The following is a 17,834-nucleotide window of genomic DNA, read 5'->3' on the forward strand; positions in this document are numbered from 1 at the left end:
TTATTTACTATTATGTGCTGATGTTAAAAAGATACTATTTATCATTTTTAAAAGGGCTCTATCAATTCCTATACTTTTTGCCATTTTATCAAGAATTAGTGTTATAACTAAGGGATGGAAGGGCTTGGAATATGATATTCCAGATGTCAAAGGAGGTGGGATTAAAACCAAGAATCACCTACCCAGAAAAACAGTATAATATTTCAGGGAAAAAAAGAAATTACAATGAAATAGAAGATTTCCAAGCATTCTTGTTGTAAAGACCAGAACTTAATAGAAAATTTGACTCTCAAATATATATAGCTTTGTATGTGTGCATGGGTACACACACACACACACACAGAGGGTGCAGAGTGAGCTGAATATGAAGGAAGAATATCTAAAAAAAAATTACTACTGAGTGGGAATGTATTAGGAGCAAGCAGAAGGGAAAGGTAGAATGTAGCAAATCATCTCACATAAAAGAGGCAAGAAAGGACTTTTATAATGGAGGGGAAGAGGGGGCAGATGAAAGAAAACAAGTGAGCCTTACCGTCATGGGATTTGACCTAAGGAGGGAATAACACACACTCAATTGGATACAGAAATCTATTTTACTCTGCAGGAAGGCAAGGGGGAAGGGGATAGGAGAGGGAAGATAATAGAAGGAACAGCAAATTGGGGAAAGGGATAATCAGAAGCAAACATTTTTGTGGGAGGACAGGTCAAGGGAGAAAATGGAATGAATAGAGGGCAGGACAGGACAAAGGGAAATGTAATTAGTCCTTCACAACATAACTATTATGGAAGTGTTTTGCTTTGTCACACATATATGACCTATCTTGAATTGCTTGTTTTTTCAATGATGTGGGGGGGGGGGGGGAAGGAGAGAGTATGGAACTGAAAAGCTTAATAATTTATGTTAAAAATTGTTTTAGCATGCAACTGGAAAACAAGATATACAGGTAATGGGGTATAGAAATCTAGAGGGGAAGGGGATGGAAGAAGGTAACAAAAGGGAGAACAGACTAGAGAAAGGGGTGAATGGGATGCATGGTGTCCTGGGGTAAGGGGTGGAGAGAGATGGGGAGAAAGTTTTGAATTCAAATTCTTGTGGAAGTGAATGTTGAGAACTGAAAAATAAATATATATTTCAAAAAAGAATTAGTAGTGTATTTCATCAAAAGCTTTTTCTTACATCTATTGATGTAACCATATATTTCTGTTGTTATTATTATGGATATTGTCAATAATTCATATACTTTCCTAATATTTAACCAGCTCTTCATTTCCAATATCAATCTTCCCTGGTCATAGTGTATGATATTTGTGATAAATTGCTGTAATCTCTTTGCCAATATTTTATTTAAAAATTTAGCACAAATCTTAATTAAGGACATTGTTCTACAATTTTATGTCTCTATTTTTCCATCTCCCTGGTTTAGGTATTAAAACAAATTTTTATATCATAAAAGGAATTTGGTAGAACTTGTTCTTTTTCTTTTTTCTCAAACAGTTTTTATTCAATTGAGATTATTTTTTAGAAGTTTGGTAGAATTCACTTGTTAATCTATCTGGTCTTGGGGATTTTTTATTAGGGAGTTAATTTATGAGTTGTCATATTTTTTTTCCCCTAAGATTGGGCTATTTAAGTATTCTCTTTTCTGTAAATCCAGTAGTTTGTATTTTGTTTCAAATGTTTAATCACTTCTTTTACCCATATACAATAGAAAAAAATTTGGAACATTAAATAAACATTTTAGGTGTAAAGACATATATGCACTAAAGAGTATTAGGTTCTTTCTACCTTAAATCTAACTCCAGTAAGCAGGCAGTCTTGATTACCAAGCTGATATTTGTCTGAGATTTGGTGCCCAGCTATTTTTAAAAGTGATCTGATGGGGTTAACTTGCAGAGCAATCCTTCCGATATTGCCTTAACTGAAGCACCCTTGTGTGGCCTCTTTCCAAGGAAAACTTAGACTATGACCTTTGGAAAGGGTTTTTGCTGAAAGGAATCTAACTGTTAATCCTGAATATGAGGATCTGAAAAAGCGTAATTCCTATATGATTTGAGTAAGATTCTATTCCAAATGAAGTGGTTTCATAAATTGGACCAGAGGGAGCAGTAAGCCTAGTCAAATAAATCTGAACATGACCCTTGTGATTTTTCTTAAGTGATCTCTGGATACTACTCTCCACAGAAACTTTAAAACAAGAACTACAAATGTATCTATCAACCCTAGCCATTACTAAACAAGAATGTGCATAGGAAGATTTAGATAAAAAAAAATTATAAAAGCAGTTTTATGTTCTCAGTGTCATGAAATGTCCTTCATTTTCATGAAAAGATAATGACTGGAAAACTTAAATGAAATATTTTGAGTATATAGTTAACTACCACGTTAATAACTCTATAATGATTTTCACTTTCATATTGGATTCTACCAAAAGAACTATTTATTCATATAAATCATTGGTAGTTTGGGTTAGCTGAAGCTACAAAAAAATAGTTATTTGGCAACTAATAAAAATCCTCCCAAAATATGAATGTTTTATTTTTAGTAAATTTTATTAAACTTATTTACACAGAAACTAAAATTTATTTAAGCTACCATTCTCCATGATTTCAACATCTGAAAATGAGAAAAAATATCATTTCATCTTATATTACAATATAGACATATTATAAATTGTAATTAGAATTGAATTCTTTCAAAGCATGATGAATAAGGAAAATTTTTTTTAAAAAATTTCTTTGATTTCTTTGTACTTACTCAGGTCTACATATCCAATGTCCACATATAATTTTGCACATAATGCTGCTAGGAGAAAGCCTAGTATTGAGCCAACCAATGACAATGATTGCAAAAGACCTGAAATATAAAATAATCAAATCATTAAAAGCATTGTTTCAATGGCTTCAACATCCTTGTTTGGTAAATATAACACTGTGATCATTTACTGAAAAAACAGGTTTCCTTAGAACAATTTTTTTTCAGCAAAATATGTTGATGGAAGGTTATTATGAAGATAAGTCAAGAAAAAAGATTTAAAACAATGATTACTATTACGTATTCTAATATTAAAACACTACATCCTCCCTTTTGTGGTGAGATAAATAATTAGTATTTTTACTTTATGGTTCATGATGTGAACATTAGCCAATAACAAGGCAATATTTGGACTATCAGATAAGCATTTGAACCATGAGGTCAGAAGAGTCACCTTATGCTCCGGGTCACATAACCTTTAGGTAGTAAGTAGTACATATGCGAATTTACTAAAGTAAATAGCAACAGCAATTTGTGATCTCTGTGCAGAGCCACCTACTGAAAAATTGGTTGTGGGATTTGCTTCAGTCAGGGTCAAGATTAAGGGAGAGACTCCTGCATCTCTGACAACAACTCAAAGAGGCTCTAGTAGATGACTACTAGATGTTTAGAATATTTACTTCTGGGAGCTAAGTTGGCAGAGTAAGCAGTGAATCACTGTCACTCTTCCTTACTGACCTCTGAAGGAAACAGAAAACAGCAGCCAGAATAATCCTGGAACAACAGAGCCAGCAGAAAGATGGGCAGAACTTTTAGCCCGGGAAAGTTGGATGATCAGATAGAAAGGTCAGTCTCACGAGAGTAAAAGAGGAGTGAAGTCCAAAATGGAGATGTTCCAGGGAGCTAGCAACAAGCTCCACCTCAGAAAAAAAACAGGAGATCCCAAGCCCCAAGGGGTTAGAGAAGGCAAGTACTAACATCAGGTCACCTCACATGCCTTAGCATAGTCAGGGGAACTGACACACTGTGGCTGGGAGAACCACCACACGCTCTGGTGAAGGCCCAGGTAGGCAGGCATCTTCAAGCAGTGAACTTCCCTGTGCTTCAGTGCAGCCCTGGGTAAGCAGACATCCTCCAGCAAGCAGACCTCTGTGTGCATAAGTGTAGCCCCAGAGAAATGCAGAAAAATGGGGCTGGAGCCAAGATGGTGGAGTGAGAGCACAGACTCAACTGAGTGCTACCACAAATTCCTTCAGATACGTCTAAGAAGAGAATCTCAAAAAACTTTTGAGGGGGAGAATCTGCTAAGGAGACAGAATGTGGCAGATATGCATCCCAGGACAGGCTGGAAAGTCAATGGGAAGGATCTGTTAAACATGACTGGGGTTGCACAGAGCACACAGTCTGCACCAGCACAGACTCCATCATAGCAGAGTGGAGCAGGAACCACTGAGGCACACGAGATCAGGAGCAAGAGTGTGGATTCTCAAACATATCAGTCCATTAGGGGGGGTTCAATGGAACTGAGTTGAGAGAGAAGCACCAGACCCTAGATAACAGCATCAGCCACTCTTGAGACTATCAGCCCCCAGATTAAATGTTTGAAAGTCACCTAATTGAACTTCTGGGAGCCAAGATGGTGGAGTGAATTGTAAGTGCTCTCACCCTTCCCTTGTTGACCTTGAAAAACATAGAGGATACTGCTCCAGGAAAATTCTGGAATAGTGGGATCAGCTGAAGGGGTAAATAGTCTCTGAGCTTGGGAGGCTAGGGAGATCATCAAGGAGAGTCCCTCTTGTTGTGGTTGAAGTTGGCCAGTGCAGGAACAGAGGTGTCACAGACAGCCACACCTCAGGGAACCAGGAGGAGATCCAGAGGTCCAAGGAGAAGGAGCCCATAAGTGCCAACACCAGCACCCCAGTCATGCCATAGCACAGCCAGAAAAGACAATAGAATCTCACTATGGGGGAAAAGACCAAAATCCGAATTCAGAAGAGGACAGCATTGAGACTTCACTAACATCTGAAACCTCAAAAGGGAATATGAACTGGTCTAAAGTCCAAAGAGTATTTTTGGAGGAACTCAAGAAGGATTTTAAAAGCCAAATTAGAGAGGTAGAAGAAAAATTGGCCAATGATTTTTAAAATATGACAAAAGAATTCACTGAAGAATTAAAAAGGAAAAGTGGACAAATGGATAAGGAGATACAAAAATCTAACTGGAGAAAATAACTCCTTTAAAGGAACAATTGGAGAAATAGAAATAGAAGGTGCAAAAGTTAACTGAAGAAAACAATATATTAAAAATTAGAATTGGGCAAGTAGAAGCTAATGACTATATGAAACATCAAGAATCAGTCAAAAAAAAATCTAAGGAATGAAAAGAAGAAGAAAATCTAAAATATCTCATTGAAAAAAACCAACTAACCTGGAAAATAGATCAAAAGAGAGAAAATTTAAGAATTATTGGTCTACAAGAAATCCCTGACGAAAAAATTATCCTGGGAAATATCTTCCAAGAAATCATCAAGGAAAGCTTGAGATCCTAGAACCAGAGGACAAAATAGTCATAGAAAGAATTCCCCCAAAAACCCCCTGAAAGGGATCCCAAACTGAAAAGACCAAGGAATATTGTTGCCAAATTACAGAACTTTCAAATTAAGGAGAAAATACTGAAAGCATCTGGAAAGAAGCAATTCAAATATTGAGGAGCTACAGTCAGGATCACGTAGAACTTTGTAGCTTCTACATTAAAAGATTGGAGGGATTGGAATATGATACTCCATAAAGCAAAAAGGATCAATCACCAGCAAAACTGAGCATAATATTTCTGTCAAGGAGATGGACATTCATTGAAATAAAGGATTTCCAGACCTTTCTGATGAAAAGGACAGAACTCAATAGAAATTCTGATGTTCAAATACAAGACTCAAGAGAGGAATAAAAAGGTAAACGGGGTGGGGGTGGGGGGGAATCTTGTTATTCAATAGGGCCAAACTGTTTACATTCCTATATGGGAGGGTGATACTTGTCAATTTTGAGAATTGTACATTCATTATTACTTTTAAAAGGGATATACATAGATAGAGGGAGTGGGTATAAATTAACTGATGTGATGATAAAAACATGGTTACAGGGTTTGAAGGTATTGTAATGGGAGAAGAGAAAAGGAGGAGGCAGATAAAGATAAATTATGTCACAGGAAGAGGCACAAAACACATTATAATAAAGAGAATGAGAGGTGAGAGATGAGAATTATTTGAGATTTACTCTCATCTGATTTGGTTCGAGGAGGTAACAACATACTCAAGTATAGAAATCTAACTTGCCCTATAGGCAATAGGAAGGAAAAGGAGGTATTAAAATCAAGGGAAGAAGTAGTAAGCGAAAAGTGGAATAAAATGAAGAAGGGCTGATATAAAGGAAAGACTGGGGGAGGCAGTGATCAAAAATATAACTCATTTGTGCAAGGGAAGGGAGAAAGGAGAAATAAAAGCACAAACGGGGGAAGTAGGATGGAGAAAAAAAAGAGACAGATAAGTAATCATAACTGTGAATGTGAATGGGATGAACTCTCCCATAAAACAAAGGCAGATGACATAATGGATTAAAAACCATAATCGTACAATATGCTGCTTACAAGAAATGTATTTGAAAGAGGAGAATACACACAGGGTAGAGGTAAAAGGTTGGAGCAGAATATATTATGTTTCAACTAACATAAAAAAAAGCAGGGGTAGCAATCATAATCTCAGACAAAGCAAAAGCAGAAATAGATCTAATCAAAAGAGATAAGGAAGGAAACTATATCCTACTAAAAGGAGCCAGACAGTGCAGCAATATATGAAACATACATGCACCAAGTGGTATAGCATCCAAATTCTTAGAGAAGTTAAGGCAGTTACATGAAGAAGTAGAGAGCAAAACTATACTAGTGGGAGACCTCAAACTCTCCTCTGAATTTGATAAATCTAACCTCAAAATAAGCAAGAAAGAAGTTAAGGAACTGAATAGAACTCTGGATAAGGTAAATATGGTAGATCTCTGAAGAAAATTAAATGTTTTTGTTCAGCAGCACATGGTGTATACACAAAAATTTACCATATACTAGGGCATTCAAAACCTGACAATGCACTGCAGAAAGGCAAAAATACTCTCATCCTTTTCAGATCATGATGCAATAAAAATTTTGAGTAATAAAGGGCTATGGAAATACAGACCAAAAATTAATTGGAAACTAAATAATATCCTAAAGAAGGAGTGGGTTAAACAACTAATCATAGAAACAATCAATAACTTCATTCAAGAGAATGACAATAATGAGACAACCTATGGAAACTTATGGGGTACTGCAAATGCAGTTCAAGGGGAAGTTTTATATCACTGAATGCCTACATGAATAAAATAGAGAAAGAGAAGCTGAATGAATTGGGCATGCAACTGAAAAAGCTAGAAAAAGAACAAATTGAAAATCCCTAAGTAAATATCAAATTAGAAATACAGAAAAGGAAAGGAAAAATTGATGAAATGGAAATTAAGAAAATTATTGAACTAATACACAAAACTCAGAGTTGGTTTTATAAAAAAAACCAATAAAATTGATAACACATTGGTCTATTGATTTAAACAAAGAATGAAGAAAACCAATGCACCTCCAACAAGGAGGAAATTAAAATAATAATTATCAATTGCTTTGTCCAACTGCATGCTCATAAATTTCACAATCTAAGAGAAATGAATGAATATTTTTAAATATATATGTATACATAAATTGCCCAGATTAACAGAAGTGTAAGTGAAATACTTAAATAACCTCATCTCAAAAAAAAGAATTGAACAAGCCATCAATGAACTCCCTAGGAAAAAATCTCTGGGGCCAGATGGATTCACAAGTGAATTCTATCAAACATTTGAAGAACAGTTAATTTCAATACTATGTAGACTACTTGGAAATTTGGTGAAGGAGTCCTACCAAATTCTTTTTATGATTCAATTACAGTTCTGATACCTTTACCCAGGAAGAGTCAAAATAGAGAAAGAAAATTACAAATCAATTTCCCTAAGGAATATAGATGCAAAAATTTTAAATAAGATATTAGCGAAAAGAATACAACAACATCACAAGAATAATGCATAATGCTATAAAAATGAGGGCAGTGATTTAAAAAAAAACGTGGGAAAACCTCTATGCACTGATGCAAAGCAAACTGAACAGAACTAGGTTATTATATACAGTAACATTATTTTAGTAGTAATCAAGTGTGAAAGATTTGCTTCATTCCAATGAATTTATGATGCAAATGCTATCTACCTTCAGAAAAAGAATTTCCAAACTCTGAGTACAAATTTGAAGAATAGTTTTCTCACTTTATTTTCTTGCTTTTTTGTGATATGGTTAATGTACAAATGTTTTGCAAGCTTTCACATGTATAAATGCTATAATATTACTTGTATTCTCAGTGGGTGGGGGAGAGGCAGGTGGATGGAGAAAATGTGGAACTCAAAAAAATGTTAAAAATAAATAAATGATGGCTTTTTTTTTAAACTGAGTAGTTGTTTCTGATAGGTTGCTTATTATTTGTTTCTGAAAAAAAGGAATAGGGTGAAAGGATAAAACAGACCCAAGGATGAGAAAGTTACATTACCTATATAAAAAGGAGAATGTCCTTCTTTAGCAGTATTATCAATATATGAGATTCCCAACGGTCCAAGTGGACTTTCCCCAATCCCACGTAGCATGTTTCCCATCATTACATATATCCACATGGGTGAAGCAGATTCATTTTTGCAACCTTGGAACACAAAAAATTAGGGTTGTTGTGCTTTTTTAGCATAATGCCCTTGATTATGCAGCCATATGCCTGAACATGTAATATTCATTATCTCTTTAATTTGAGCTTATTTTATTGATTCAACTAGAGAACAAATGCAGTGTCATAGTCTATCAAATGCTCCATCTTGAAAAATAAATATTTCTGTTTTTGAACCATTCTTAAAGAATTTTTTAAATTAAAGAATAATGTTTAATGCATGAATAATAATACATACCTGATTCTAATAGTATTGGTGTTGTTTCATTTTCAGCTGAATGTTGAACAGTTGTGCAAGGAGTGTAGGTAACCGTTGCATTATCATCTAATGATGTATCATATGTGTAACTAGGATAATATATTTGGAATACTCGTTACAAGATATTCATAATTGTATACACCTTCATCCTGTCATAAGTTCCCAAAGTGAGCAATGCCACTCTCTGGGGGGTGCTGGAATGATCTAGTGGGGGACAGTAGTAACCTCAGGTACAATTGGGGGGCACTGAATAAAAATAAGGGAGCAGTGGAAGCGTAAAGAAAGAAAATATAAGAAAATTTTGAAAAATGCATTTGTACATATTTCATCTGTTGTATAATAGAATTAAAGTTGCAGTGATTACATTATTTTCCAAATAAAAACATAAAGTTCAAGTTATAACCTGTCCTGCCGACAGGACTTAGCAAGTAAACATTGGGAGGTGAGCATGTGGCATGTTGTTAGGAAGTAAAGCATGCATTACCAGGAATATATGCATACTAAGATGTAATAACTTATTTACAATGTGATGCTGATACTATACAGTTAAATTATACAATATTGTATCATCAAAATTTCAACAAAGGAAAAAAACAAGAAATTTACAATAAATTACTAACTTTAAGATGTATCTTTTAAAATATTATATATATATATTTTGAAATTATGCAAATTTTAAAAAATGTTAAAGGATTGGAAAGTAGATTTCTGGGGTCAGAGGGGGGAGGTTAATAATTTTTTTTAAAGGGGACAGTAGGCCAAATAAGTTTGGAAATCTCTACTGTAGATCAATTTCATCTTACACTGTTCTTACCCCAATTCACCTACACATGGGACTTAACCCTGCTTTCCTGTCTTTTAGAGTTAGTGAGTGATGATGGACAAAGAATGCCCCTCAGGAACAGCAATATAGTCTTTCCCAAGTAATGCCAGCAACTAAAATTCAAGGAAGCCCTTAAGTACAGTTAAAGGGATGAAGAAAAAATTCTCCTCTATATAATTTGTGTTTGTGTGCCTTCAACATGACATGTGTGAAAATAGTTCCAAGGACATAAGGATCTGCATGTTAGTATCGGAATACATTAATTCCTATCTAAACTTGAAATTGATCAGTCATTTAACCATATGACCATGAACGAAGCTAAAAAGATAGGAGAAAGTAGATGGTACTTTCTCCATAAGATTATTTGCTTTACTTAATGTAGAGCCATTTGGACCTATAGGATGAGAACAAGGGGAATGTAGAGTGACAGATAGTGTGACTGATGTATATTTATGAGTATAGCCCTTCACTCAATTAAACAACACTAATTTATGAATTCATACTATGTATCAATTCCTAGGAGTAAAAGACAAAAATGAAGTAATCCCTGTCTTCAAGGATTTTAAATTCTTTCAGGAGAGGCAACATGTATATACATGGTAGGTCAGCTAGGTGGCACAGCGGATAGAATGCTAGACCTGGAATCATGAAGACCTAAGTTAAAATTCAGCCTCAAACACTGTGTGACCCTGGGCATTTCACTTAACATCTGTTTGCTTCAGTTTTCTCATCACAAAATGGGAATAATAATAGCATCTCCCCCCCAGGGTTGTGATGACCACATGGGATAATTGTAAAGCACTTCGCACAGTTCACGGTACATAATAAGTACTATGTAAGTGTTAACTATTAAATATTATTATCATACAACTCTCTCTCTTTGTATGTATGCATATGTACAGTAACATATACACACATAATACGTAGAGAGAAGATAATAAAAAAGGAGGAGGAGGAGGAGGGAAGAGAAACAATAGCAGCTTGAATTCTATCAATTCTTGTTATCTCCCATACATACATGGGACTTCAGTGTCTCAAAGAAGATCTAAGTGAGACACTGGAATAGGAGTGAGGTAGTGGTATACATATCTCTTACCATTCTTGTACGACTGCTAGAAAGTCTGCTATCATGAAACTCTGTAGTTAGATTAAGCAAGAGTATGGTTTTGTCTTGGGCTCTTAAAGTCTTAAATCAAATTTACTGGATCGTACTTCTTTTTATATCTTTCATATCCCTATTCCATTCTTCTGAATGTAATATGGTTTTTGAACACCTACTTTGCTGACAGCAAGACATAAATTAATTAATACATATATTTAATTTATAATACACATGCATATATATGTATTACATACATAGGCACATGGATATGTGTGTGTATTTGAATGTACCTGAATATATTTCAGTTTAAGCACTACCAAGTATTGTAGGGCATATAGTACTGCTATTGCATATAAAATATTACATCAATCAACCCCACTTTTTCTGACCTTCAGTTTCTCTCAGTCTCATGAACCCTTTTAGTCTGTCTTCAAATATGCACATCTTTCCCATTCTAAAACAAACAAGCAAGCAAAGGAACAACAAACAAACCCTACCATGACTTCGAGATGCACTCCTGTTTCTCCTCCTTTCTCAACCAAAACTCCTAAAAGAAACTACAGACATTTGTTGCTATATTTCTTTTTCTCATCCATTTCAATCTATATTTGGAGCTCATTCATCAGCTTGAATGGTTCTCTCCAAAGGAAAGCAACGATCACTTCATTACCGCTTTCTCAAATGACGTATGTAATATTGGAATTAATTGCTCTTTAAATATTTGGTAGAATTCACATGTAATTCTATCTAGCAATGCATTTTTGTTTCCCATTTGGGAAGTTCATTTATATCTTGTTTAATTTCATTTTCTAAGATTTGGTTATTTAAGTATTATATTACTTCTAATAATGTGGGAAATTTATATTTTTGTAAGTATTCATCCATTTAATTTAGATTGTCAATTTAACTGGTACACATTTGAGCAACATAGATTGTAATAAGTCATTTTATTTCTTTTTTATCTGTTGTGAATTTACATTAAATATTTTTAATACTAGTAAGTTGATTTGCATTTTTAAATCAAATTAGATAAAAATGTACCTATTGCTTTTTTCCAAAAATATTCCATTTTATTTATTGTTTCAATATGTTTTAAATCTTTGCACCAAGTTTCTTTGTTAAAGGTCTCATTTCTAATAACCATAAGTAACTAGGTCAAATTTTTAAGAATGAGTGTTATTTCCCAACTAATAAATGATCAAAAGATATGAATAGGCAGTTTTCAGAAGAAATCTAAGCCATCAGTAGACCTGAAAAATGCTCTGTATCATGAATAGTGAAATTAAAATTCAAAGAACTCTGAAGTACTATCACATCATATTGGTTAAGATAAAAAAAAAACTGACAGAAAAATGACAGATGCTGGAGGGTCCACTAGAAAAGTAAACTGTGCACACCTTTTGACTGAGCAATACCATTACTAGGACTATACCTTAAAAAATCAAAGGAGGAAAAGTCTGTTTTATACACACACACACACATACACACACGTACACACCCACCCACAGATGTACTTACATGTGTATTTATAATCAGCTCTTTTGATTGAAGTGTTGAAACAAAAAAATTGGAGACAGAAGATGCCCATCAGTCAGAGGATGACTGAACTAATTTATACACACACACATACACATACACATATGTGTGTGTTTTCATGTATATCTATATCTATCTTTCTATAAAACTATCTATCTATCAAAAGGCAGATAACATGGGGACAAAAGATGGGATAGTAAAGGAAGGCAGACAGCATGAAAAAGAGGTTGGAAAGTGATAAAGGCAGAGAATGTCACTCACATAATCATGGATGAGTGTTGGGAGCACTAGTGAACATGGACCCTAATGGAGATGGAAGAGTGCTCAGGGAGCAAGTGTTTGAATGCTTATTTATAGAGGTTTTGTTTTTTTTTTTGGAGAGAATTAAGATTTACTTTTATCTGTGCTACCATAGTATTAGTTCACTAAAATATCCAAAATAATTTCAAAGTTTTCAAAAAATCTTTAAATTAATGTGTCCACATGATCTTAAAATTTTCAGCAACATTTGGGAATCTGAAAGATCCATCTTTGCTGTAAAGGTCTGCCATCTGGTACTTGCATATAAGAAGTCCAAAGGGCACTTAGATGGCCTCTCCTAATTCAGGGCATCCTAGTAATCTACAATGTGAATTTTGGTTAGTATATGATATAATTTATAAATTGTACTCCTTCAATCTTTGGGATGGTTTTTATGTGACTTCCTGATTTCCCTTTGCAATTTTATTTCCTGCGACAGCTCCTTTATTCTGGCTACTTTATACTTGCTTTTCTAACTTGAATTGGGGAGGTAGTCAAGGGGATCAGAATAGGATATAATGTTAACACAGGCAGGATTCAAAAAGCCCATTTTTCCTTACTCCATGTCTAGTAATCTCTTCATTGTACTAGAATATTCAGGGTTGTAATCTTATATTTCTGTGTTCATGTTCATCCTTCATTGCCAAAGAAGACCATGCCGTCAGAGAAATAATGACACGACTTGCACTTAATTTTGTTTTGAGTGAGGTAGGGCTGTGCAGGTCACCAGCCTCACTTCTCCTCCTGAGCCATCTGAATCCAGTGACCAGATATTCATCAGAATGACTGGACATAACCCTGGATGAGGCAATTGGGGTTAAGTGACTTGCCCGAGGTCACACAGCTAGTGAGTGTCAAGTGTCTGAAGTGAGATTTGAACTCAGGTCCTCCTGACTCCTGCACTGGTGCTCTATCCACTGTGCTGCTTAGCTGCCTATTAATCTTATATTTAGAAGTACTCTGAAAAGCCTACACAGAAAAAAAAAACACAAATAAAAAAATCATGAAATGGGCACTAAATATTTCAGATGAATATCATATATAGAATGTGAGAAATCTCAGGAAATTTCCATATGCTCCATATAATCCCTTAATTTTACAAATGAGGAACTAAACCTCAGAGAGTTGTATGGCCTTTTCTAGGGTCACTCAGCTAGTAAAAGCAGAGCCAAAACTAAGGTGTAGTTGCCCTGACTCCAGGACTCATGTTCTTTACAATAAATCCTACTGTTTTGTTCTATAATGATTGAATATTTAATTTGGAGAATTCTTTTGCCACGTAAAAGTAAACCAGACACTAAAATGTTTGCAAAACACATTGATAGGGTACCACAAGCATTTTATCTATCATGCTCCTCTAAGAGGCATAATGGTTCAAAGTTGGAAATGAGAATCACCTCAAATCAGTGAAATGAATACAGTTTGTCCTACCTGTTAAGGGTGAAAAAGAACTTTTACCATCTAAACAACACCTGAATCATAAATATTCATTTAAAAATTTCATATGAGCAGTGTTGAAAAATGGGTATTTGGCTTCAATATCAAGAAGCCAGATTCATGTTATGTTTCTGATACATACTTGCAGTGTAACCCATGAAAAATCATTGAACCTCTCAGTGCTCCTGGCAATCTTTGAAAATTATGAAAATTAGGTTTCAGTTATCATAGAGGGAATTTCCTCATTAGGAATTCCCTATCCTAATAATACCATAGATTCTTTAAAAATTAAATATTTTGAAAACTAGTACACAGAAAATATTTAATGTGGAATTAGAAAGAAGCCCGCTATTAAGCCTGAACCTCAGTCCTTTGTTTTTTTTTTCCTGTGCCATATATTCCAAGATAAGGGAAATATTCAGTCAGATGACCTGCTTAACCGATGCTTTTTCTCCTCCCCTCACTGATAAAACTACTGGTTGCTAAACACTGAAGTGAAGCACACATTGTATTGAAAGTTATAAACGCCTTATTCACGTTTCTGTCATTTCTTAAACATGTGTTGTTTATAAGCTTATGCAAGCTCTAAAACATACCACTATAAGCACAAAGCTAACCACATTTTCACAAATTTAGCTCTTCTGAAATAGAAGCTATTGTTATAATGGCTAAATACTTACTGTCCCATGAAGAAATGAGGCAATGCTGTTAAAATACTTCCAATTCCCATAATGAAACACCCAATTCCAATCACTCTTGGTATGTGAAATCTGGCTCCGTAATGACTTACCAGTGTAACGACCAGCAAATTGCCTGGAAGAAGAACAATTGTCTTTCAGTACAATGCTATTCAATAGCAACGGTCGGACTTGAGCACCTAATAATGTGAGGCCATTACATTGGGAAACACTACAGGAAGACAAAGGAAATACAAAATATTATGGCTGTTATCTCTATCCTCAAGTATCTTATGATCTAAGGATACAGAACTTACATATATATATATATATATGAAATAAAACTAAAAGCAGACAAATGAAATGTTAAATATTATGGCTATTATCTCTCTCCTCAAGTATCTTATGACCTAAGCACAGAAAACTTACATATATGAAGTAAACCTGATGCTAAGTACAATAATATGGCATAGTCAGTTCAAATAAGGGACAAATAATCAAGGAAAGACTCATGGAGTTTGTGGAGCTTTTACTAAGTATTAAAGCTTTATTAGGGTTTATTTGGAAGAAAAAAGAAAGAATATCAATCAAGTTTCATGATAAAGATAAGAAGTTTCAGTATATTTGTTATTTAGTATGGCCAAATAGTTTGAATGATTGGGGGAGCAATATATGTTAAGATAGTAAGCAGGTCACATCTAAGGATGGGTCATCACCTGGTAAAATTGTGGTAGGCTATTACACACGATCAGAGGTGACAAAGTTGAAAGAAAATTGGTTTTAAAAAATGCGAAAATGGGACAATCTATGAATGAATCTATTTAATGAGTCTAAATGAATCTATTTAATCTTTAGAATAAAAATAAGACTCCCTAAGGGTTCTGAGTTAAGTCTTATTCAGAGTTCTGAGACAGCCATTGCTTATTTGCATATTGGAACCTATAAAAAGAACTGGGGAAGGAAGAGAATTCAGGAGAGGGAGAGAGAAAAAAATGTTAAGAACATACTTTGAAACTAGACAACAAATATTTAGTGTTAATAAAGTATAAATCTACAAAATTCTTCTCTTTTCAAGCACTGATATAGTAATTTTCATTAAATAAAAATTACCTATTTCAAAGCTTCCATCAATTAAACCAGCTTCAGATGTTTTTATATTAAATCTTCTTTCTATATGAGTGATGGAACTTTTCATGAAAATTGCTAGTAGTGCTTTGCACATAAAGCTCCAGATAATGGCAACCATGAACATCTATGCAGGGGATAAAATGGAAAAGAAAAATTTTTGAATAACAACTCAGAAGGGTTTCTGTGTTTGCATACATAAACTTAGGTTATCTTTACTTACTCAAAATATGGCCTTCATTTTTAAAATGGGGCCACTGTTCTACTCTTCCTTACCAAGAAAGGGTCTCTGATCCTTTGAAGCTTTACATGTTGATGCTTCTCAGTGTTCCTAATCCTTTGTGACTTCAAACAATAATGCTCCTGAAGGCCTATATGAGCTTGTAGTTACAAGAATTCCTCTACGTGCTGGAGTATATCTGTCTTGAAAGCTTCTGGAGTTGCTGCTGACTCTAGCTCCCTCTAAGATCCACTGCTAGTGTTACAGCTACATCAGTTGTGGGCTGGCTCCCACCTGTGTTTCAAACTTCTTCTTCCAAGTTCCTAAATTTTCTTGGGCTGGAAAAATGTCTCACCCTGACCTTTTGTTGTCTCTGTAACTCCAGAATTTGATTTGAGATGATATTTGAAAGTTGTTTGGAGGGCAATACTGGGAGAGCTCAGTTGTAGTGCTTCCTTTTGTATGCTATTAAAGCTCCTCCACTACTCCAATCCATTGATCAGTTTATGATTTTTGTAACTCCTTATTACTGCTTCTTCTGCCACTGCTTTTACTCTTACCATTTAGGACAGCACACTGGCATTAGATCTCTTGAAATCATGCCTCCGTTCCCTGATGGACTTAATCCACCAAGTTTTGGAACTCTGGCCTTAGACTTGAGCTATCTTGATTCTTAACTGAGAGCAAATTCACCTATCCCACTAGATTTAGCTGGCCCCAGAATAGATCGTGCTTTATGTCACATCCCATCATTCACCCTCGTGATTGTGCAATCTGCTCTCAAGTGTCAACCACCAGACCAGAAACTCCTTTCAGGGACTCCACTGCCCTATATGTGTTGTCTCTCCTTATTAGCATGGCTATTTGACGATGGGGACTGTTTTGCTTCGGTATTTGTGTCTCCACTATCTAACATAGTTCCTAGCACAGAATAAGGGCCTGATTACATTTTCACTTCATTAATTGATTGATTGATTGATTCATATGTGTCTCAGGAAGATAGTAAGCCAACTGTGTCTAGTCAATATATAACCATTTTGGTACCCCTAAGCAAAAAGTGAAAACAATCAATATTTTATTTGGTCTTCCTCATTCCACCTTGGAACAAAATTTCTTCTTTCTGAGATGCTTCTGCTTCCACTGAGAAAGTCTCAAATATGAAATTTATTGTTCACTGTTTTGACAAGGTCAGTTTTTGGTTATGAGTGAATAAACCCGTCCTGATACTTTTTCAAATGGCTCTATTAAATTAAAAAGCGTCTTTCATTTCCCTTCAATTCTGCATTTTTATCTGCCATTTAGTAGAGTGAAGGTATCAAAATGCTGAGTTTCAGCTTTCTAATCTCAATCAGCTCTAAATCTGTAGTTTAATCAAGGAACCATCACTGAAATACTTCTAAGCCTCTCTGAAAGTTCTGAGAACTTGTCATATTAAATGGAAATGTGAAGGAAGATTTTAGATTTTGAGTACTTTAATTCAAATTAGGAATATACTGGAAAGTTCTACCTGCACTCCCAAACTTAGGATTTCACCAATATGAGAAAATACAATGAAGCAGCTCCTTCTAGTAATGTAATTAAATACCTTTTCTGCAACTTAGTCTTAGAGAACTTCCCATGGCACCAAGAGTTTCAGTGAATTGCCCAGGGCCACATAGGCAGTATGTTTCAAATGTGAGACTTGAACCCAGAGTTTCCTGACTCTTAGACTAGCTCTCAATCCACTCTGCAACATTCCCTCCCCTGGAAAATATCATTCCCTTCAAATTAAAATAGTTTTTATTTTTTTTCAGC

General features: G+C 34.9%; 1 protein-coding gene across 3 annotated transcripts in view; it reads right to left on the reverse strand.

The window, feature by feature from the left end:
- Positions 1-17,834, reverse strand: part of LOC140533611 (solute carrier organic anion transporter family member 1B3-like) — an 86,809-nt gene that overhangs the window by 46,947 nt on the left and 22,028 nt on the right. For all 3 annotated transcript variants that reach the window (XM_072653559.1, XM_072653558.1, XM_072653560.1), the window contains exons 3-7: positions 15,806-15,947; positions 14,699-14,831; positions 8,800-8,909; positions 8,397-8,543; positions 2,756-2,854 (exon numbers count right to left, since the gene is read on the reverse strand). In XM_072653559.1, the coding sequence (XP_072509660.1) occupies positions 2,756-2,854; positions 8,397-8,543; positions 8,800-8,909; positions 14,699-14,831; positions 15,806-15,947 (631 nt within the window). The remainder of the gene's footprint in view (positions 1-2,755; positions 2,855-8,396; positions 8,544-8,799; positions 8,910-14,698; positions 14,832-15,805; positions 15,948-17,834) is intronic.

This window comes from Notamacropus eugenii, chromosome 3, assembly GCF_028372415.1.
Source record: "Notamacropus eugenii isolate mMacEug1 chromosome 3, mMacEug1.pri_v2, whole genome shotgun sequence".
NCBI lineage: Eukaryota > Metazoa > Chordata > Mammalia > Diprotodontia > Macropodidae > Notamacropus > Notamacropus eugenii.